At 54.4% G+C, this 22,302-nt stretch overlaps 1 protein-coding gene and 1 long non-coding RNA gene across 4 annotated transcripts in view; one reads left to right on the plus strand and one right to left on the minus strand.

The window, feature by feature from the left end:
* Positions 1–7,631, plus strand: part of KAZN (kazrin, periplakin interacting protein) — a 911,581-nt gene extending 903,950 nt beyond the window's left edge. For all 3 annotated transcript variants that reach the window (XM_036228924.1, XM_036228931.1, XM_016128292.2), the window contains 3 exons: positions 161–327; positions 2,939–3,053; positions 4,542–7,631. In XM_036228924.1, the coding sequence (XP_036084817.1) occupies positions 161–327; positions 2,939–3,053; positions 4,542–4,706 (447 nt within the window). In that variant the 3' untranslated portion in view covers positions 4,707–7,631. The remainder of the gene's footprint in view (positions 1–160; positions 328–2,938; positions 3,054–4,541) is intronic.
* Positions 7,632–8,550: 919 nt separating this feature from the next.
* LOC118601621 lies at positions 8,551–14,909 on the minus strand. Its single transcript, XR_004950387.1, has 3 exons — positions 14,547–14,909; positions 10,552–10,701; positions 8,551–9,661 (listed from the first exon to the last, which is right to left on the minus strand). It is a non-coding gene; the product is annotated as an uncharacterized LOC118601621 (long non-coding RNA).
* Positions 14,910–22,302: the final 7,393 nt, after the last annotated feature.

Raw genomic sequence — 22,302 nt, forward strand, 5'->3', positions numbered from 1 at the left:
CTGGTCCCCAGAGAGTGAAGCCCTTGCTGTTGGAGGTGTACCCCCAGCCGGAGCTGAGCCCCCTCAGGCCCTCAGGGCTGCACTCTCAGACTAACAGGGTGCCCCTCTCAGCCAGCAGAGTGGCCCCCGCGGGCTAACCAGCCTCGTGCCTTGCCCTCAGGAGTACGCAGACAACCTGACCAACAGCGGTGTCCACGGCGCCGTGCTGATGCTGGAGCCCACGTTCAACGCCGAGGCCATGGCCACCGCCCTGGGCATCCCCAGCGGAAAGCACATCCTCCGGAGGCACCTGGCGGAGGAGATGAGCACCGTCTTCCACCCGGCCAAGTGAGTGTGGGCCGCAGGTTGCCACCCGGGCTTTGCAAGCGGATGGTCCCGACCTCCCGCCCCGGCGCCCTTGCTTACTGGGTCCCCACTCGTCCTTCGTAACAAGGTGGTCGTCTTTCGCAGATCAGGAAATCGAGGCTCAGGGAAGCAAAGTGCTTCAGCCCAAACGTCATAGACCAGAAAGAGATAGAAGAGCAGCCGGGTCCGGAATAAAGCGTGTGGCTGAATCCCTGGCACCCCGAGCACCCAGGGAAGGGACAAAGAGTAGCGAGTGTGTAAGGAAAGACCACGTGAGGCTGGGGCTGGCGCTGGGGACGATTCGTACTGGCCTGAGGCGTTGAGGTGGCCATTCCAGGCAGGGGCAACCGTGAGGACGAAGGTCTGGAGACAGCGATGGGCACAGTGAGGGTGTTTGCGGTCCAGGTGAATAGACTGCCACATCGGCCCACCTGGCCCAGTCTCCGCATCGGAAAAGTCGCCAGAGAATAAACACCTGCGCGGATGAACCAGGCTCGTCCCAGTGGATTCTCATCTTAACGCGATCGCAGTGAGGGTTACGTGGCCCTTCCCTGGGCGCCGTGCAGCGACTCCGTCCTCACGACGAGCCAAGAAACTCGTGCCATTCGCCCTCCTTTGTAGACGGAGAAACTTGCTCAGAGGGGCCAAGGTCCTCGCCCGAGCCTGGCTTCGTCCCGATGCTATTACGCTGCACACACTGGTGATGTTCATATATTGAACCAACCTTGCATTCCTCATACCCCGCTTGTGGATAATCTTTGTACGTGGTGTCGAATTAGATTTGTTAGTATTTTCTTGAGGATTTTTGCATCTGTATTTATAAGAGATGTTGGTCTGTATTTTTCTTTTCTTGTGGTGTTTTCCTCTGGTTTGGTGTCATGCGGTAAGTTAGGAAGTGTTCTCTCTTCTGTTTTGAGAGGGAAGGTTTGTGAAGAATTGGTGCTCATTGTTCTTTAAACATTTGGTAGAATTCACCAGAGAAGCCATCCAGTCCTGGACGTTTCTTTGTGAGAAGTTTTATTATTATTATTATTATTATTATTATTATTACTACTACTACTACTACTGCTACTATTATTATACTAATTCAATCTCTTTCTTGTTATAAGTCTAGTCAGATTTTCTATTTCTCTCTAGTCAACTTCAGTAGTTTATCTCTTTCTCGAAATTTGTCCGTTTCATCTAGGTTAGCTAATTTGTTGGCATACGATTGATTGTAAGATCATTCCCTTATAATCCCTCTTATTTCTATAAAGTTAGCAGTAATGTCCCCTCTTCTATTTCTGGCTTTAGTAATTTGAATCTTCGCTCTTGATTTCTTGGTCAGACTAGCTAAACATTTGTCCATTCTGTTGGCAGAGCCCAGATTTGAACCTAAGACTCTCTGAGCCGGGCCTGAGTGCTGACCCCCCAAACCATATGGAGCTTCAGGCAGCAGCCGGGCCATACATCATGTTATGCAGATGTAGGAACTGAGGCTTGGGAGAAAATCGTGCATCTGTAGCTGAGTCCAGGTGCCCTGGATGACCCTTCCCCATTGGTACCCAAGTGGTTCTCAAAGTGGGGTCCACAGACCCTGCAGCAGAATAATTGGGTCTCCTGTAAAATATAGATCCCCTGTCCCCCACTCAAACCTACAAGCCACCAGGGATCCACATTTTGAGCCTTTGAGGTGGTTCTTATGGAGACAAATTTTGACAAGAACTCTCATCCAGAAGCCACGAATCAATGGGAGCAGGAACAAGGCTTTTCTACTCAGAATCGTCTATCCTCCCTGACCTCCCTCTGGAACCATGTGATCTGTGACGGGCTTAACATGTCCTGAGCCCTGGAGAGGGCACTAGCTAAACATGAGCAGACATCCACGTGCCTGATTAAGCCCTCGATCACCGCCGAGGTGGCAGGTGCATTGAGGACCTCCTTGGATTAGTGGGCGAGCCCTGAGGAGGTTTCAGGTGGGCATACTACTCTCTAGCGAGACAGCAACCTAAAACAACTCGCCAACAAGTGGGCGCGGCTGGGTTCCCATGAAACCATTCACGAAGTCGGGCAGCTGGCCGGACGTGGCCCGCAGGCCGAAGTTTGCCTAATCCTATTCTAACTGCAGCTTTCTAAGTTTTTACCCAACACAGGCTAATGGGACATAGCGCAAGGCAAGGCGCAGGTGGGAACTAGATCTAAACGCAGAGTGGGGGAAATTGTCCTGATGCTTCCCGAGGCACAACTAATGAGCCCCCATCTGAGGATCCCCCTCCCACCATCTTCCTTTTCCTGGTCGGGTCTGCAGCACACCGCACGGTTCGGAGCGAGACGCTGGCGTCTCAGAGACTTGGCTCTGCCGCGTCGAGCTGCGGCATCCCGGGTAACTCGTCCATCTCTCTGTGGCCCCCTTTCCGCCGCCTGTAGTCCAGGGCTGGCAGCCCCGACCCCTGGCCCGTCGCGAGGGCTGTGTTTCTAAAGTGCTTCGCACAACGGTGGCACGTGGGAGGTAAATCGCGGCCGTTATGGTCATTGTCACCAGTGCGAGTGTCTCTCGGTGGTGGCAGCAGCTGGCGGGGCCCTCCCTGCTGACTTGAAGTGCGTCTCTCTCCAGCTCCACGGGCATCCGGGAGGCTGAGCGCTTTGGGACGCCCCCCGGGAGGGCCTCCAGTGTCACCCGGGCAGGGAAGGAAGAGAACAGTGGTGGCATCAAGTACAAGGCCGGCCGGGTAAGTCGAGGTATTTTTTTGTCACCTAGGCCCTCGTTGCCCTTTCTCTGCTCCTGTGTTGACCTGGGGAGGGACACCACTAGGCCGGGTCACAGGTGCAGCTGGGAGCGAGGCCCTGGATGCCACCTGCATGATGCTGAGGGCCCCAGTACTGCTTAGAGTGCAGGTCTCACCTGCCCCATCAGAGTCACCTGGGCAGCTGCTTAACACGAAAATGCCGGGGCCCACCTGTGCTTCCTGGAGCAAGGGGCATCTGGAATAAAGGGGAACCCTCGTGCGGCCAGGCTGCCCAGCAGGTTCCTGTGCACCCCAAACCCTGAGGACCACCGACCTAGACTTTGAACTCCAGTGACCTGCCGCACAGCAGCGGCTGAGCCTCTGCAGTAAGCAATGCATGCAATTTGGGGCCAATCAAGCAGACTCGGACAGGCAGGTTCCTCAACGGCAGTGTGCAGACACCATGGCCGAGCGGAGAGCCTCGAATGTCTTCCGCTCCCTCGGTAAACAGTTTTGGGGTCCTAACAGTGTTCCAGGCACCATCCTAAGCACGGGGGTATCAGCATGAATAAACTACCACCCTCCCAAGGTGACATACAGATATACTCATGGTACGTACACAGAAGCATAGTACCTCTGTGGTGTGACAGTTTCATGGTGGGATTGTGATTAGGGAAAAAAAAGTGTCTAAAAGGCTCTTTTTAAGGGGGCCAATAATGAAAAAAAAAAAGATTGAGAAACACTGGTCTGGGAAGAAAGGCCATCAAGCAAATAAATAATCACAAAACACTGTCATGATTACTGTAATAGAGGCATGTTCAAAATAAGGGATAAATATTGAGGACCTACTGTGTAGGACAATAGCTCTTCTCTGCCACACCTTGCTGTGTGCTTTACGGATGGGATTTCTGCTCTTTCGACAACTCTGGGAGGTAGGAATTACCATTCCCATTGGAGAAATTGCTAAGAAAACTGGGGCTCCGAGAAGGCTGGTGACTTGTCCGCGGTCACACAGCCGGGAAGTAGCGAAGCAGGGAATCGAACCCTGGTGTGGGAGTCTCCGAAACCCGCACACCTGCTGCCTCGCCGGGCGGTGTGAGAATGCTTCCCCTTGGCCTGGGAACGCACTCGGACCTCACGCCCATGCTCAGTCTCGCCTCTCCTCCAGTATACCTGTTCTCAAGTCTCCTCCCACTGAGGAGGAAGACGGAGACTTTTGCGGATAATCAGGCTGTATTTGTCCTCACCCTTAGTAACCGACCCGTTCCCTCCAGTTGGGAACACAAAGCTCTCTGCTAATGTTAACTCAAAAAATCCCCTCAGTCTCCCTGAGCAGTAGAAGTGTATTAGTATTAAGAGGAGGAGCACAGAGAGGTTATGTAAGTTACTCAAGGTCACACAGCAATTAGAATTGGAGACCGCACGTGTTTCAGATCCAGAAACATTCAATGCCTTTTTCCTCTTCCTTTGGTCTCATTCCTCTCTTTTCAGTTGCCCCTGGGGAAGATAGGAAGGGGTTTCAGCAGCAAAGACTCCGACTTCCATGATGACTACGGCTCTCTTCAGAATGAGGATTGTGGAGACGATGACCCCCAGGGCAGGCCAGAGCAGCGCCGTCTGGAAGGCTACAACAGCCTGGAGGTCACCAACGTGTAAGGAGCCAGTGCTCCGCCAGACCCGACGCAGAGACACACGCGGAAAAAGAGTAGCCAGATGCCGTCGCCACTGTACATAGCGCCCTGGGGCCGAGCGTATTCCTCCACCGCCAGCGAAAACCTCGGCAGACTGCCGAGGAGCGAGGGGGCTTCCAGCCGTGGGCTTCCCGCTCCACAGAAGGAGACCGGTCCAGAGGACTCGTCACAGTGCCCCAGCCTTTCCATAACGCAGACTCCCCCTCAGAGAGACTGTCGGCCATTGAGCAGTCCAAATGGTCCCAGAGCCTTGAACTGAGCTGCCAAGGTAGAAAGAGGCTGTGATTCCCCCCTCTGAAATACCGTTCCAGGACGAGCAGGTGGGACCCCAACCAGGACATGAAGAGCCCAGTGGCGGCGGCGCTCAGAGCAGGCAAAGCGTGAGGCCGAGCAGTGGACGCGTGGACACTTCCTGCCAGCAGGACACAGGAAGTGCTGCCTCTCGCTGAGAAGTCAGGCGGAGGGAGATCTCAGCTCCAGCATCCCGATCCCCGAGGCTGAGAATGTGGGTTCCGTTTGGGGTCACTGAACCTCTCTTGGATGGGGAGGTCATTTCCTCTGCCCTGAAAGCCACGTGTCACACAGGGGTGGACATGTTGAAGAGCTGTTTTCCCCTTCCTCCAGGCGCGGCTACACGGGATAAGGACAGGCAAAGGCTCCGTGCAAGGTGGGACCTGGCGGCAACATTCCCAGGAAATGCGGGTATCCCGTCGGGGTAAAGGACATGATGACGACAGGATCGGGAGCTTCTGTGACCACCCTACCGAACGTGGCAACGGATCTGGGATTGGGGCTAGAAAAATGCTCATCACTGTCAACACGACGAACCTTCGTCGTGATGTCTCTGTCGCCTGAAACAGGCGAGCTCGCCAACGTCCTGAGATGAATCTCGCAGAGCAGAGTCGTTAAGAGGGTGGCGAGGACCCCCAGCCCTTTTCTTGACTCTGCCACTGTTTTTGCCGTGTGGTTTCTTCCCAGCGACCTCACCTCTCTGTGCCTCGATGTCTTCATCTACAATACTCTGGCTCCCTCCCAGGGAACTCTTGCTAAGTGAGGGTTAACACTTGCTAATGTCTGTAACACACTTTGTGACCTCTCAGGAGACAGATGGGGAATTATGGGGTGGGGGGTGGGCGGGGGAGTCTGTCTAATTTCTCATTTACAGCACAGAACTGACCTTGAAGCGGCTCTCTCCAACTCGTAACGGCTGGAGCAACGTGCAAGCGGAGGACGAGGCATGTTTACTGTTCAGATTCTCTAAAGCCCCCAGGAGGGCTTCGCCGACGAGGTGAGAGAGCGCAATCCCACGTGCACAGCCTTCGGAAACCAGCCTGAGTGTTCAGGCCCGACGTCACGGACCTCAGCGCCGGGCGATGGTTCCGGAAGCAGCGAGCACACTGGAGTTCTGCCTAACGCCTCGGTTATCAGAGCAGATCATGGGTTGGAACCGCCACGATCAACTTCCAGTGAAGCCGCTTGCACCGAGAGTCGGGGAGAGGTTAGGAAGCCTGAGACTCGCTGCAGGTGTCAGCCTCAAAGCACACGTCCTTGAACCCAACGGATTGCTCCCCATCGTGGGAAATGCACGAACGGAGCCCAAGAAACTCGAGAAATGCCCCATGCCCCAGTCAAGAGACCGCGGAGTCTCCTCTTAACATCAGCACAGAGCCAAACGCCCGGGAGGCGGCCGGGTGGATGGCCCCATTTTGTCTTCATGTTTGGCTTCCTGGGGACACGTTTCTGATTCCAGGGCCTGAGGGGTGATGCCCCAGTACCTGCCTTGGCTTGGCTGAGGCGCCAAATCCCAGGGTCTTCATAATATCCAGCCACACGAGGGGCCTAAACCTGCAGAGCCGGCAGCCCAGAGAGGGGAGTCCAACTACTTGCTTACGCGGTGCAACGGGCCATTCCCGGGCCAGCATCCAGGCTGGGGAACCCGGGACCCCAGATCTGCCTCTCGCGAGGCAGCAAATTCCTGCAAGGTGGGCAGGAATGCAGCCCTAATTATGTGAACCCAGCATTCACCCGAGTTGACAGTAACGAAGCTTGCATTATGCCCCGAATCAGCCCCACTGGGGACATGATGGACAAGCAGACAATCGGGGGTCAGGGACAGGGATGACATTGCCCAAAACCTTGCAGCGTCAGGCCAGCACGCCCGGGGCAGCTTGGGCGACCTCGAACGCACCTTTTAGTCCAAGCGATGCCCTAACCACACATCCTCTCCCACCCGATGCCCGTGTCCCTGGCAGCCAGGCGAGCATTTGAGATGATTTTTCAACATGAGGACAGGCTGATGGATAAGTTAACAACCTCCACACAGGGCCAGATCAGGTGGGCTTTCGTCTGCTGGGGAAATCCTAAACGTCAACTCTGCCTCAAGGGTGAACATGAAGAGTGGGGGTGCAGAAGGACCCGGCTGAGAGGCTCTGGTAGCCGATGACCCGAAGTTGGCAGAGCAGCCGCCGATGGAACCCTGGCCTGCCATGTCCTGTCCAAACAGCCTGAGTCGTGGTCTTGGTCCTTCAAGGGCTTCTGGACCTGGGAACGATACGACGTGCTTCTCCGAAAGGCGGCGTGGCTTGTGCCCATAGGTGCTGGCCGTTTGCAAAGGGGTAGCTGGTGCCAGAGGTCGGGGAGAATCAAGGTAGACAGAGGCGCCCCATGTTCTTCCCAAAAGCTGGGGGCCAGAGCTATCAGAAGGTACCTGCTTGGGAGACTCCCCTTTCTGACCCCAGATGCCGCTGAACGACCCCTTCGTCCTTGGCTGAGCAGAGCCTTTCTCCCAGAAATCCTTCTCTCAGCATCACGGTTACCGGATCCCCGGCTGCCAGAGGCAGGGGGAAGCCACGCGAGAACCTGGCCAGATGAAGGGGAGGGGCCGGGGCCTCCACGCAGCCCGGCCAGCACGGGGGGAGCCGCAGAAGATCCCCACGTCTTCCTGAGCGCTGGGTCTGGCAGCATGTGACGATTTGGGCAAGATGTGACTTCGGGGCTCACTGCAGGGGCACCCAGGCCCCTCTGCTCCTCCAAGCCCAGCTCCCCCACGGCCCGGCTGGGCACCATCACGTCCATGCTGCTTGTCAAGGCTCCAATAGGCTCCGGGGCAGCTGAGTGGTGAGGAGCAAACGCCCCGTGGGAAACAGCAACTTCTGTACCGGAGGTTATTGGCGGTGGCGGTGGCGGGCTGGTGAGGGGGATTTCCTGAGCCCTCCCACTCGGGCTGGGGGCGGGGACTGCACAGGAAGCAGCTGTCCATGAGCGAAGATGGTGTTCCTGGCCTTCGGTTGCTGGCCGTGGCCCCACATGTCTTCCCAAGAGTGAATGTTAACACTGTAACAATAAATCCTACTGCACAGCGTCTCGTGGATGAGATGGCCTTTTTCTATTTGTGTTCTCATTTAATTTTCCCAGCAGGCTCTTGGAGAAGGGAAATAAACCCATTTCACAGATGCGGAAACTGAGGCGGGAAAAGCCGAGGGCCTTGCCCGGCTCTGGAAAGCTAAGAAACCACGGGGCAGAGACTTGAACCTGGTCATCTGCCTCCGAACACTAGGCCTGTCCCTGCCACGGCAGTGGAGGTGAGGCCACACTCACCCCCACCTTCCAGCCTAGGACTCACCTTAGCAGGTGGCATCGCTCACAAAGGAGTCCAGGTGTGCTCTGTCCTGCGGGAAAAGCTCTCCCAGCTGGAGGAAACAAAAATTCTAGGACAGGACAGGTGGGATCTCTGTATTGGCCAGTGACATGAGACAGAAACCCGACTCAAAAACTGGTTTGAAAATAGAAAGATTTATTGGTTTTTGGCAACAGCGGTCCAAGACCACGACTGGTTTGGATGAGACTGGATACAGACCATCGAACGATATTTTCGGGATCTTCATTTCTCTTTAAGAAAAGAAATGGCTTTGCTTCCCTCTGTATCGGCTTCATTCCCAGACAGGTTGTCCCCAGCCATTGGCAAAAATGACCACCAGCTTAGCAAGAGCTGCCCAGGACAGGGCCTCTGGCCGGTAGCTCCCGCAAAGTCTCAGGGTGCAGCCTCCTGGGCTTGGACAGGGTCCCAAGTCCGCCAGGGGTGCGGTCAGCACCAGGCTGCACAGCCCGAGGGGACAATGCTTGCACGGGTGAGAGAGCAGAGTGTCCAGGGGCTCTCAGGGGACAGCGTGGGATCCTTCAACATGGCCCAAGGTGTTCCCCCTTCCTGAACAATGCATCCTCCCGCGTGTGGACGAGGCAAGACAGCCGGACCCCAGGACGGGGAGCCCTCCCGCCCTCAGTACTCAGAGAAGAAAAGATACTTGAGTCCACACGCCCAGCGGCTCACAGAAATGCCAGGAACGGAACTGAGAATTGAGGGACATCGGACCCAGAGGCCAGGCCTAGCTTGACGCTGCCCCGTCCCTCACGGCAGGGTGTCTCGCCCTCAGTGCCGTTGACATTCTGGACAGACTCTGTTGGGAGGCCAGGCTGTCCTGCAGCATCCCTGACCTCTCCTCGCTAGATGCCGTGATCACTGCCACCCCCTCCAGTCATGACAGCCCACAAACGTCTCCAGACGATGCCCAATGTCCCCTGGGGAGGCGAAATCCTCCCCTGTGGCCAGTTGCAGCTGGACGTGCTTGTGCCCGAATGCCCCAGGAATCCCTCAGGCAGGCATTGTTTCCTCATCAGGCAAAGGGAGAAACTGAGGCACGGAGCGGTCACATAGATTCCCGGGGCCCCGAGCTAGGGAGCGGGAACCAGGATCTTAGCAAGGACAGATGGCTGTCTGCAGAGACGGGGCTCGCATCCCCTGGCCTAAGGCTGGCTGCCGCCCCCAGCCGCTTGCAGTGAAAATTCCTGAAGCCAGGTGTTCCCAGGCAGGACTTCCGCATTGTCCGGCATGGCACTACCGGATGCCAGATCCACGCCCTTCACCTGGTGGAAAATCGCTCTATAAATTACAGGGGAGAGCCAGCCCTGCGAGCTCCTCACTTAAAACAAGGTAATAATTTAGGGACTAGAATGATCTGGTTGAATGAGTGCTTATCATAGCTAATCCCACACCCCGCCTCCATCATCCCCATTTAAAAAAAAAAAAGAAGACAAGAAGTTCTGGACACTCGCTCAAGGCCTCACAGCAACTTCGTGACAGAGCCTGAGGGCATCCGATGTGGCGGCCGCAGTACCCTCCACCGGGACTCCTTTTCCTGTCTGGGCCTCGGGATCTCTGCTGAGCCCCCTGCTTCAGCCCACCTTGGGGAACCTGCTCCCCCATTCTTGAGGGTGGGAGTCTGCTGATCATACTGCCCCTACTGCCTCCCCTACCCCTCCGCCCCACCCCCGCCTTCGGGGAGGTCACGTGATCCTGTCTGGACCTGTCCCGTCCCTGTAGCCCCCGGCCCTGGATGGTCCCAGGAGTGGGCCCTGAGATCCGAGAAGGGGGAATCAGGCTCCTCACCTGGACGGCTCACGCCATGAGTGGAAGGTCAGCGCTCGTTCTCCTTTTGGCTCTCGAGTCAGATGTGCCCCAGAGCTGCAGGCCGCCCTGCCTTGCCCGCCCCCCAACCCCACAAGGCGATGCCTGAGAGAACCCGGGGGGGGGGAGCCGACTCAGAGCCAGAAAACAAGATGGGGGAAGGGAAGGGGTGGGGGGCGGATCCACCCGTTCCCTGGATCCAGCTGTCTGTGAGGCGGGCGCCCCTCCTGCTTCCTGAGGTTCGGTTAAGTGGCACCCTAACTGGCCCCCTTCCCCCCACCCCCATCCCTCCCCTCTATCAGTTGGCTGGGGCTGGGGTGGCTTAAACAACATAAATGTAATTTTGCACCGTTCTGGAGGGTAGAAGTCCAAGATCAAGGTGCCACCTGGGTTGGTGCCTCTGCGACCTCTCTCCTCGGCGTGTATCCGATGGCCGTCGACTCCCCATGTCTCCCTACGACCTTCCCTCTCCGTGTGTCTGCGTCCTGATCACCTCTTCCTGTAAGGACAGTCCTCTTGGGCCCACCCTGATGACCTCTCGTTAGCTTAATTACCTCTGAAGATCCGACCTCTGAACGGTCACATTCTGAAGTGCTAGGGGCCAGGGCCCCAGTATTGGAGTTTTGAGGGGCGCAATTCAGCCCACACACTGGCCTCACCTGTCGATTAAGTCAACTTGAATTTTCAGTTGCCTGACCCTGAAAGAGTCCCAGTTAAGCTACCCACTGTCCACCAGGCTTGAGCCCAAGGTGACTCCTGTCCCTTCTCCTGACTCCTACATGCCACATACCTGTGCACACACGTGCACACGTGCGCACACGCACAACCTCCCCCTGCATTTCAAGCGCCGTATCTGCACCAGGCAGAACGATGTGGAAGGGTGAAATAATCCTAAATTCTTTTTCTTGGTAGCTGACCCAGCCTTCCTAGCTGGAGTTGCTGCTCCCTTGAGCCTGTGATATTACAAAGTCAGAGGCCAAACCTGCATTTGTGGGGAAGGGGCCGCCCTGTGTCCCCTTGCTGTCACGCCATCGTTTGGACACCCTGAGAAATGGCACCCCTCATTCTGGGGTTTCAGTGCCGCTGTGTTCAGGCCAAGTTCTTCACCGGGACCGCTCAGCTCTGGCTCACAACAGCGGTGCGTCCAGAGCCGAGGGTGGGGCCAACATCGCCCTGACAACACTGCCCCAAGGACCCCCAGACACCTGCCGGGAGCCCCACGGAGGCGGATGGCATGCAGCACTGTCTGAGAGAGCGCTATGGACCGCACAGTCTCTGGCTGCAAATAACAGGCAGAAAAGTCACCTTCTACGTGGAAGCAGGCGCTGTGAAGAAAGTAAACCGCACGAGGGGACCAGGCCACAGGAGAGGCACGGTGGGTGGGCAGGCGGCCGAAGAGCGGGTCCGTTCCCGCCTTCCCTCTCTGCAACCGCCCGTGGCTGTGGCTCTTTGGCCGCTTACCGTAGTGTCAAGGTCATTGGCGGCCTCAGACTGGCTCGCGAAAGATGGCGCAGCCCCCTCACAAAGGCACCCGCTGGGTTATGTGAGAGTCTGGGAGTCGCGGGGTACGGTCCACATTAACGGGGAAGCAACTCGCAGGGTCGCCAACCAATCCCCAAACCCAAGTGGAAAGTTCCCCTGAGGAGGGGTTCCCCGAGGCTGCCCCGACTGCTTCTGCCGCCCCCGCGAACCCGCTCTGTGGTCATTGGCTTCGCGTCCTAGTCTGTTCCGGAAGCTGTGACAAAGCTGCCGAGACTAGGGGGTTATAAGCGGCAGAGGTTTAGTCCTCACGGCCCTGGAGGCTGGAAGTGTGGGATTGGGGTGCCAGCGCGGCCAGGGCCTGACGTGCGCCGTCTCCTCTCTGGGATCTCTTTTATAAGGGTCCTAATCCCATTTATCAGGGCTCCTTGCTCATGACCTAAGCACCCCCCAAAAGCCCCACCTCCTAATACCATCACCTTGGGGGTGAGGTGTCAACATACGAACTCGAGCAGGGGATACAAACATTTAGTCCATAACACTTAATATGTAGATGATTTTAGTTTGGCTCAGGCTTGACGTTGCTACCTACTTCTGTGAAACCACAGGCCTGAGATGCCGGCTTTAGTTTTTCTAATACATAACCATACATGCATGTTACATGCGTGTACAAAGTACATGTACATGCATTACCAAGCGTGCACATAAATTTATACATAGCTATTGTAGCAAGTGCTTATCTATGTATCCCCTTTATAAATATGTCGCTGAAATCAGACACAGTGTTCCCAACAGCGTGAGCAGTGGGACTGTCAATACGGGACCCGCTTCAGAAGGGCCAGGCCCTGTGCTAAGTGCTTTACACATGATCTCGTCGGGGCCTCAAAACACAACCAACAGATGGGTCGTCTTATCCCCACTTCACAGAAGCAGGAAGAAGTTTAGACGTCGGCCCAAGGTCCCACAATTGGTAGTTATAATAGTAGGCCTCTAACCCAGATACTAACCACTATATTATATCCTTCCCTAACCATCAGCCTTCTGAAAAGTCCACATCCCACACTTGGCCCGGTTATGTTGTGGGCAGCTGAGTCCATGGTATTTAAGTCAAGCCGCCTATGGGAGTCACTGGAGAGTTGTTGTTTTTTTTTTTAAGAATTCAGATTTTCAGGTCTTATTGCAAACCTCGTAATTGAGAGTTTAGGCTAGGAGATCTACATTCTACTAAACTGTAGATTTCCAGGGCTCAGAGTTTCTGGTGCAGTGGATGTGCAGTGACGCTTGAGCATTTGTCTCTTTTCAAACCCCCTCGGGCGGTTCTGTGGCACAGCCAGGCCTTGGGACCACAGCCCTTGGATAAACCGGCTCCCGCACAGAAGGTTCTTGGGCCATTGCAGCTTGCAGTCCCACCACTCACCACTAGATGGCAAGATGCTCCGTCGCTCACAGCCCCCGCCCAGACCACTCAGGAATAAGGCCCAGCAGATCCAGCTTCAGGTGGGCAGGGCCCCCCGTGATACCTGCCCTGACCTCCTTGCAGCCCAAAAGGGTGGGAGAAAATGTCTTTTGTTTCTGTTTTCTCCACAGAAAGCATGAAACACATCTTCAATGAGACAAAATTTGGAAGCTGGCCTCAGGATCAACACAACCAGCTCGTTCCTGCCCTTCTGATGCCTCATCACGTGAGGGAAGAAACCGGCGATCAGTAAACAAAGGAATCCTTATAGCCTGGGGTGAGGACCGTGAAGATAGCAGAAAGCACGTGCGGAGACTGGTTTCTAGGCAGAAGGTCAGAGGATGTCTCTCTGAGGAGGTGACGTTCGAGCCGAGGCCTGACAGACGCAGAAGAAATGCCACTCAAAGAGCAGGGCTGACCGGCGAGCGCAAAGCCCCGGAGGGGTGCCGGGCTGGGCGCGGAGCCGAAGCAGGGAGGTCAGCGCGGCCAGAGCGGCGCGTTCAAAGCCCGGGGTGGGGGGTGGGGGCAGCCGTGCATGAGGCTCTGTCGCCCAGGTGCTCCGAGGCAGTTAGCGCTTTGTCAAGATGCCTGTCCAAGAAAGAGGAAGTGGAAGAGCAGAAGAGAGGATAGACGAGGAAGAATCAAAGCGACCTCTCTTACGCGCGCGCGCGCACACACACACACACACACACACACACACATACACGCACGCACACATTCAAGGGCTCAGTCCTGCGATGGAGAAGGGCACGGAGAGACTTCTCCCTGGCTGACCTCGGGGAAGAGAACCTGAAGGAGAGATGAACTGGGAGAACGGCGCTCGACGCTCGCTCGCTCGGGGGGCTTCTTTGCAAAGCGCGCTTGCTTTGCATTTAAGGTGGCCAATGCCGACTGTTGGGACCGATGCCGACCTGTCAGAATGGCCTGTCGGCGCTGCCTTCACAACACCGCCAGGGCACGCCTCGCTCCGCTGTCTCCGCCTGGCCAAGCCCCATCGTCTGTCCCCGAAATGGTCTCCCTGCTTCTGTCCTTGTCCCACGCAGCAGCCAGAGGAGTCTTCAGAAAAGCGAAGCCAGATCTCGTCACTCCTCTGAATGACACTCTCTGACGTCTCCACGTCTCAGTAAAAGCCGCAGTCCTTACAGGTCCCCTCTACCCTGTCACCTCTCTGACCTCGTCTCCCACCATGTGGTCAACTCGCTCCGGCCAAACAGTTCTTCTCAAGGTCCCCAGACACCCCCGGCAGGATCTTGCCTCAGGACCTTTGCACTTACTGGTCCCCCCGCCCAGAACATACTCCCCATCCCACAGCACCCCCAACCCCACGGCACTCCTTCGCTGATCACTCTGTTCAAAAATCCAACACCCCCCACCATGCCCCAAGCCTCCGGCACGCCCCGTCCCCCTACCTGCTCTGTTTTACTCCTCTTCACCTCACTTACTTCACCGTCCTTGGGTATGTGGTTGTTGGTCTTCTCCCCCGAGAGAATGCAAATCGTAGGAGGGCAGGAACGCTGATTGGTTTTATCCCCTGACGCAGGCCCAGAGACTAAAATGCTCCTTACCACGTAGCAGGTGATCGGTAAGGTCTGAGTGGTGAATAGAGTAACACTAGAAACTGGTATCCAATAATCACGGAAAGCTGATTACTAGAAGTCTCCAAACTTTGGGGGCAACAGCTCTCATTTTGCCAGATAGCCCTGGGGAAGGTCAACGAATGCGGTTCCTTCCTCCAGATTCGCAGACAAGGCCGCTAGAGGCCAGAACTCTGTGTTCCCGGCCCTGTCACTTAACAGCCGTGAGGCTTCCAGCAAGTCGCTCCCCTGGACATCAGTTTCCTCGTCCGTCAAATGAGAAGCATGAACCCGGTCATCCCTGAGGTCTGCTGACCAGGACGCCGACAGGCGCCGTCAGGAGGAGAAGGAAGAGGACTCCCAAGGTCAGGAAATCTCTCATGCACGTTGCCAGCAAAAAAAAAAAAAAAAAAAAGATCAGATGACATTTTTGAAAGGGGAAATGCTGCTGGCAAGTGGCCAGCATCCTTTGATAGCTTCTTCTAAAGGTGGCCGCTGTGGTCTGGCGCCCGCTCTCTCCTTCCCGCATCTCAGAGTCTCGTGCCTGCAGCACACTCGTTCCCTTTTCCCTTATCTTGGAGTGTTTTCACCTAGAATGTCCAAAAGGCCTGGGACCACCCCGCAGGGTAGATGCCTGATGCGAATGAGAGCTTCTATGCACCCAAAGCCAGGCGCAAAAAAATATTCATAGACGCTTTATTCATATAGTCCCTAACCAGAAAAAAAAAAAACAACCTTGAAACCCATCAACAGGAGAATGAAAATATAAATTATGGTATAAGCCATATAATGGAATATTATACAGCAATGAAGAAGGATCAAGTACAGCTATGCAAAAACCCTGCATGGATCTCTCACACGCAGTGTTGCTGAAAGAAGTCAGATACAAAAGAGTACCTATAGTAGCCCCCCTTATCCACGGGGATACATTGCCCAAGACCCCCAGTGCACAACTGAAACCACATAATACCGAACCCTATATGCACTGTTTTTTCCTAAACATACATACCTAAGGTACAGTTATTTTTTAATAAGGCACAGTAAAAAGTTAACAACAATAACTAGTAATAAAATAGAACAATTATAACAACATGTTGTAATAAAAGGTATGAGAATGTGGCCTCTCTCCTCTCTCAAAACTCCCCTCGTGTGGAAGGTACCACGTGGCTGTGCTGGACCACGGGATGAATCACATCCTGGGCGCGACACACAGGGCAGTGCCAGATTTTATCATTCTGCTCGGAATGGCAGGCAGTTTAAAACGGAGGAATTGTTTTAATATTTTCGGACCGCGGTTGACCTCGCGAGAAGGGGGAGATACGGAACTGCGCGGTTCTGTTTATTTGAAGTTCCAAATCAGGCAAAACTAATTTATGTGGATGAAGGTTAGAAATGAGGTTAGTTTGGTGGGGTGAGTTGGTCTTGACCGGGAAAGAGTCTAAGGCAGCCTTCTTGGGTCCTGGAAATACTTTAGATTTTGATCTGGGTGGTGGCTACACAGGTATGTACAGAGGTAAATACCCATTGAGCTGTCCCCTTTAAAGATTTGCACCTCACTGAGTATAAATTATGCCTCTGTGAAGAAAATAAAATAAAAATATGTAAACGGCCTGGGAACAGAGGAGGGTCCCGGCACAGGGAGACCCTCCGCCACTCACCGACAGGGAATTCCCACCTCCCCTGGCAGCCCACGAGGTCATCAACCCGGAACTCAGCGCCTCTGGCCGCCGCTTCCTCCTTCTGAGCAGCCTGGTCCCCAGAAGCCAAGAGGACACAGGGCACAGCTGCTTCTGTCTCCGGGGTGCTTGTGCACCCCCACGACCCTCCTACCCCTGCCCCACTCCCGCCCTCCTCCTGAGCCAAGGCCTCCGGGCGGGCCCCATTTCTCCATCCGTCACCTACCTCCCCCCAACACACACACAGTGTTCCTTAGTCCCGGATGAGATGGACAGGAAATCTCAGCCTGGCATGCTCCTCCCTGGCCTTTGTGGCCCCCACAGTTGGTTCTTCCTCCAGTGCCAGCCGAGACACTGGAGAATCAAATTCAACTGACAGGAAGGACCATGCCCTTGGCTCTCAAATCACAGGTCTACTGAGGCCAGTGATGCCATTACCTCACCCTTTCCGAGACCTAGAACAGGTTCATTCACACTGGGAGTTTTTCTCCAAAAAAGAGTAAGTGCCTCCCTTTACCAAGCAACTTTTCATGAGCTGAGCACTGCTTGCTGCATTTTGCAGACATCAATCTGGTCAAGACTAACCCCATTTTACGGAGGAGGAAGCTGAGGCCCCCAAGGATAAATGACTCAGAGAAGGAGCTGTACTCAGTAACCTCAAAGCCAGGATTTGAACCCAGGCAATCAGCTGGAGGGCCACCTGCCTAAGCACCAAGCTAGGCCACTTCATATATGCACAACTGTAATAAAGTGTCAGCTCTATGCAAGGCGCCTGGTATTAGCTAAAAGGCAATACAACCTGAAAGAAATGGTTACGTTCTAACAGAAAAATATCACAATCCCAACTAATACAAATGTTTAAACTTTGAATTACACTGAATTAAAAAGGTAATAATAACACTTCCCCCTTAAGGGCCAAATGGAGGGTCAGCCATCCCAACGGTGCCATCGAAACCGGGTCCAGTGCGATGTAGGCCGGTCCCAGGAAAATCCGAGGGCATACATGGGGTGGGTCTGTTTATTCCCAGGGGCGCCACTCACTCATTGTTCCCAGCCCGCTGGCTGCAGGAAGCCTCAGAGCGGAGCCCCTGGGTGGGACAGGTGGTTGTCAGGTGCTCTTGGCCACCAAGGATGAGGAAGGACAACCTCGGTGCTCAAGTGCTTAGAGAGAACAGCTCTCCGGCCCCAGGGACTGGAAGCTCACGGATACTCGCCAAGGGGCAATGAGGAAGGACAGGGAGTTGAGCGGAACCCAGCGTGGCCCTCTCGGCTCTGCACTATAATTGGGTTTTCTGAGAAATGGATTTGTCCAGCTTCTAGGGCTGACTGCTGATTTGCAAATTGACGGCAACCAGCACCTAACCACTTCCTTAATTGGATCTGCGAACTCTCTGATTCGGCCTCCCGTTTCATCCTCCCGTTTCTATCTCTGCTCTTATCCAGGGGGTCCATATGTGCTGGCTATCTGGACTCTCGTGCTGTGGTTAAAGTGGGGTGCAGAGGGTCAAAATATTCCACTGTGTCAATAATCAGCAACCTGTCGGTCACGGCCATCCCCCCACTCGGTTGGCTGGGGAGTAGGTGGGCCTTAAACATAATTCGACAAATGGACTTTCGCTTTCACTCGAGTTAGAGTCCACACTGGACCCTGCCCAGTGCAGACAGACAGGAACCTGGGAGTGCAGGAAGCAGGAACGGTGGCGATGAAATAAAGCCTTATCTTTGTGGGAGAGAGTGGCCAAGAGGCTCCGGGTCCAAGTCCCAGCTCCGTCCCTCACTAGCTATTGACTTTGGACAAACACTTCCTCCTCCCTCTTAGCCTCATTTCCGATTTGAGGTTGAAATGAGGCCGTGCATGTAAAGAGCTTAGCACAGCACCTGGCAGGTAGAAAGATCCTCTCCACCACCACCCCCCCCCACCACCTCCACCCAAAATTCGAGCAGCTGTTATCATACTGTCTCCGAGAAAGGAGGACACAGGGAAAAAGAGAACCAAACGGTCCTGGCTTTTGAATTTCGAAAGCCTAGGAGCTCACAGGGAACAGAACGGACAGAATAGGCCCAGGTGGGGGACCTGATGCTGGGCACAGATGCTGGGCTAGCAAGGCTTCCTGCCTCCTAAGACGAAACAGAGTTCCCCAGATGAGGAGGAAGGAGAGTCCGAAAGGAAGCAAGGGAGACGGGGCGAGCCGGGCTGTGTCCATTGTGTCTTCTTCCTGTGTGGAGCCAGGCAGAGCAGCAGGACCTTGCACTGAATGACCATTTGATGGTCTAGGCTGATGGGTTTCTGGGGTCACCAAGGAGCAGGAGAAAGATGGTCTCTGGGGACCCAGAAGTGACAGAGAAGTAAGGAAGAGTGAAGGTCGCCAAATCAGGTGTCCACGAGGGCCGGGTAGATTTTGTAAATGAGTGAATCCAGGCTGGACGGACCACAGGGGTTCGGGGGGATGGGCGGGGGGGACAGTGGTACACCCACAACGAGGACACCGCTACCCAGTCGGGCCCAGAGAATGGCTGCCCATTGGGATGTGTGCCCAGGGCGATCTGCCTCAGATATCTAGATTCGTATGTGAAAATTCCCATTTCGAATACTGCCAACTAATTTTTTAAAAAATACTATATAGGCCAAATAAAACACATCTGTGGACTACATGGGAGTCACAGGACGCCAGGTGGTGGCCTGATGTCCTGCCAGGTTCCCTCGGGCTCAGCGTGGTGTGGGAGTTGGGGTGAGGGGCGGGCGGCATGGATTTGCAGGGACCGGCAACCGGCAGCCAGTCTGGGCACGCAGACGGCTGGCATCTGCCCTAGACGTGCCCTTGGAGGCCTGTGGCAGGACATGGGCTTCAGAATTTAGATGTAACCCCAGCAAAAGAGGGAGGGGGACGTTTCAGGCCCCCGCCGGAATGGAGGCACAGAGGGTAAATGAGGCTGAGTCGTGAAAAAAAAACAGTCATACTTCCTGCTAGCTTGAGTTTGTGGTCGGAATCTCTCGCCTCCTCGGGCAATTTGGGGAATTTAACTATTTCTACTATGCCTATGTTTCTGAGAATGTTTTTTTCCCCTTATCTCCTTACATATTTATTTCTTTTATGGATGTGTTATTTGGGGTAAAGTCTCTATTGTGAAATAATAATAGATTTACAGGAAATCCCATACACAAAAAAATTCACAGGGGCATCTTGTGTGTCCTTCACCCAACGGTAATATCTCGCATGACTATTGCCCGCTGTCGCAGGCAGGAAATTGACGTCGAGACAGCCCACGGAGCTTAGCCAGATCTCGTGTTTCACGCGTGTTCATCTGCGTGTAGGCGTGCGTCTGTAACCCGCGCCTCGTTCAAGGCCCAGAACTGCTCTACCCCCACAGGCTCCTTCACCCTGCTCCACGGCAGCCACGCCCGTCCGCTCGCCACCTGGTAACACGCTTCCTCTCTACCATTTGGTTATTTCAGGAATGCCATATAAATGGAATCACGCAGTATGTAACCCTTGGAGACTGGCTCTTCTCACTCAGCGCGATTCCCTCGAGGTCGCTCCAGATCGGCGCACATATCCGTAATTTGTTCCTTTTCACTGCTGTGTACTATTCCACGGTGCGGATGGACCACCGTCTAATCAGTCACCTCCTGAAGGATGTTTCAGTTGTTTCTAGGATTTGGCCATTATGAATCCTTGCGTGTTTGTAAAATTAATTTAGAAAGTGTCCGCCAGTGGCAGCTGTGTTCTGAGTTTGAATGGCGTCCATCAGTCACGGAAGTGTGCAGTGACATTTTCATTTGAACCCCGCAGAAGCTGTGGGAGGGGCAGAGGTTCAGCCCATTCGTCGACACGTTTTTATTGAGCACTTACTCTGTGCCACACCCTAGTCTAGGTGCTAGGGATAAAGCAATGACCAAAACAAACTAAAATGCCTCTCCTTATTTATCCCTGATACATAAGAGGGGAAACCGAGGCTCAGAGAAGCTATATGACTCACTTAAGCTCACAGAGAGGCCACTGCTTTTCTGATTATATTTTGCTGTCTATCCTCATTGACATGAACTTCAGAGCAAAAAGCACGTGCTGGGGGTCCTGAGGACATCGGACTGTTTACAGGTTCTTCTCCCCCACCCCCAAGGGACATTTGACAAAGTCTGGAGTCATTTGGGGGGGGTCACGACTTGAGAGGGGGTTGCTACTGGCATCTAGTAGGTAGAAGTTCAGGGAAGCCGCTAAACATCCTACAGTCACAGGACAGTTCCCGCAACGAAGAATTACCCCGCCCAAACGTCAGTAGTGCCAACAGTGCAAAAACTCTGTTCTAAAGAACCAGAAGAGTGATGGACAAAGACAACAACTACCCAGACGACATAGTGTAACCTTGAACTTCCACCCCAATAGACACAACTATTATCATGACAGGTGGGGTTAGAGCAGGCATGCTGTTGGTTAGGGGCTGATGGAGGGTCACTACGAAGCAGGTACGAGGAACCAACGCCTCCACCATATCGATACTGGGAGGCTTTTCTGCAGGAGGCGAGGGTGCAGGAGTAGGTCGAACGGTAGGAGACAGAGCCCGACGGGCTGCCTAAAAGGGGACACAGAAAGCGCGTGGGTATCACAGCTCTGCTCCACGCCCTCCTCCCCTGTGTCTCCTGAAGGACCGTGGTAGCCGACTTCCTTTGCGCAGAAGCACGCAAGTGAGCATAGCTGCATGTGCAAGGCCTTCTGAGGCACGGCCCGGAAGTGACCAGGGCATCAGTCCGCACCATACAGTACGCAAGAAACATACCTGCAGTGTTCAAGACTAGGTTTAATTTCTGTTTCAAGTCTCCATTCTGCTGGGTGGTAGAAACTTTATCATAATTAGTCGGTCTCCCTACCTTTCATTCTGGGTCGTGTCTATATTTATATTTTGGTGGGAGAAACTCAGGAAGGGCCAGACCTGGGCAGAGGGCAGAAGCCATCTGGTCTTCTCCGGCGCCTGCTGAGATGGCCTCATTTCTGTCTTCCAGATGGCACGTGTGCCCTCTAGGCCTCCCGGAAGCCCTCCCTATGCCCAGCTCCTTCCTCTCTCTTCTCCCTTTCTTCTCTTCTTTCTGCCCTCCTCTTGGGCCCATGGGAGACATTCTAGGGCCTGGCAAAGCTCCGCAAGCCTGTCCCAGTCCCTCTGCTGACCACGAGTGACCATCCATTCCTGTGCCACACCGGCCGAGGAGCAGACATTCTCGTGGGTTCACTCCCAAGCCACATTCACAAAGCCAGCAAAGGACCACTGCTCTGACCACCACTCGCATCTCTGGAGCCCACGTCACCAGGACCCTTCCACTCTCCTCTGCCCTCTGCCTGGTCCCCGAGTCCAGGGACACTCGACTAGATCTGGATCGGAGAAAACGGCTCCTAAATCTTGCTCGGTCTGCAAACGTATTTTTAATGACATAAACGTTATGCCCAGAAGCCTCCAGGGTTTCTGTGTTTGAAGCTCAAAGCCCAAGTTCTTGCAACTCCAATGTCTTGGTTCTTGAAACTCAAAAATGTTACCTCTGCTTTTTCATTGAAGTAGGCTTCCCCTGAGGTAACAAGAGCCACTGTCTTAAAGAGCAAAAGCGGAGAACAAATTTTATCATTATCACTAACCATTGGCTCACTCCAGCAGCCCGTGTGAATGGGCAGCAAGGACCTGAGCAGGTATGGAAGACACTGCTCCTCCTTTGGCGTCCTTCTCAGCCAGGGGAAGCTGACTGTCCCCAGGATCACCTCCCATCCTTCAAACCTGGATCGAGCAGTTCCTAAGGGTTTTTCAAACACCACTAGCATGAGATCCAGGGTCGAGAAGTGTGTGGGAGCCCAGACTCCAGGCAGCCTGGGTTAATAACCAGACCTCACACCACTTACCAGCTGAGAGAACTCGATCAAGTCACTTAACCTCTCTCT

This window comes from Rousettus aegyptiacus, unplaced genomic scaffold (genome assembly GCF_014176215.1).
Source record: "Rousettus aegyptiacus isolate mRouAeg1 unplaced genomic scaffold, mRouAeg1.p scaffold_m13_p_1, whole genome shotgun sequence".
NCBI lineage: Eukaryota > Metazoa > Chordata > Mammalia > Chiroptera > Pteropodidae > Rousettus > Rousettus aegyptiacus.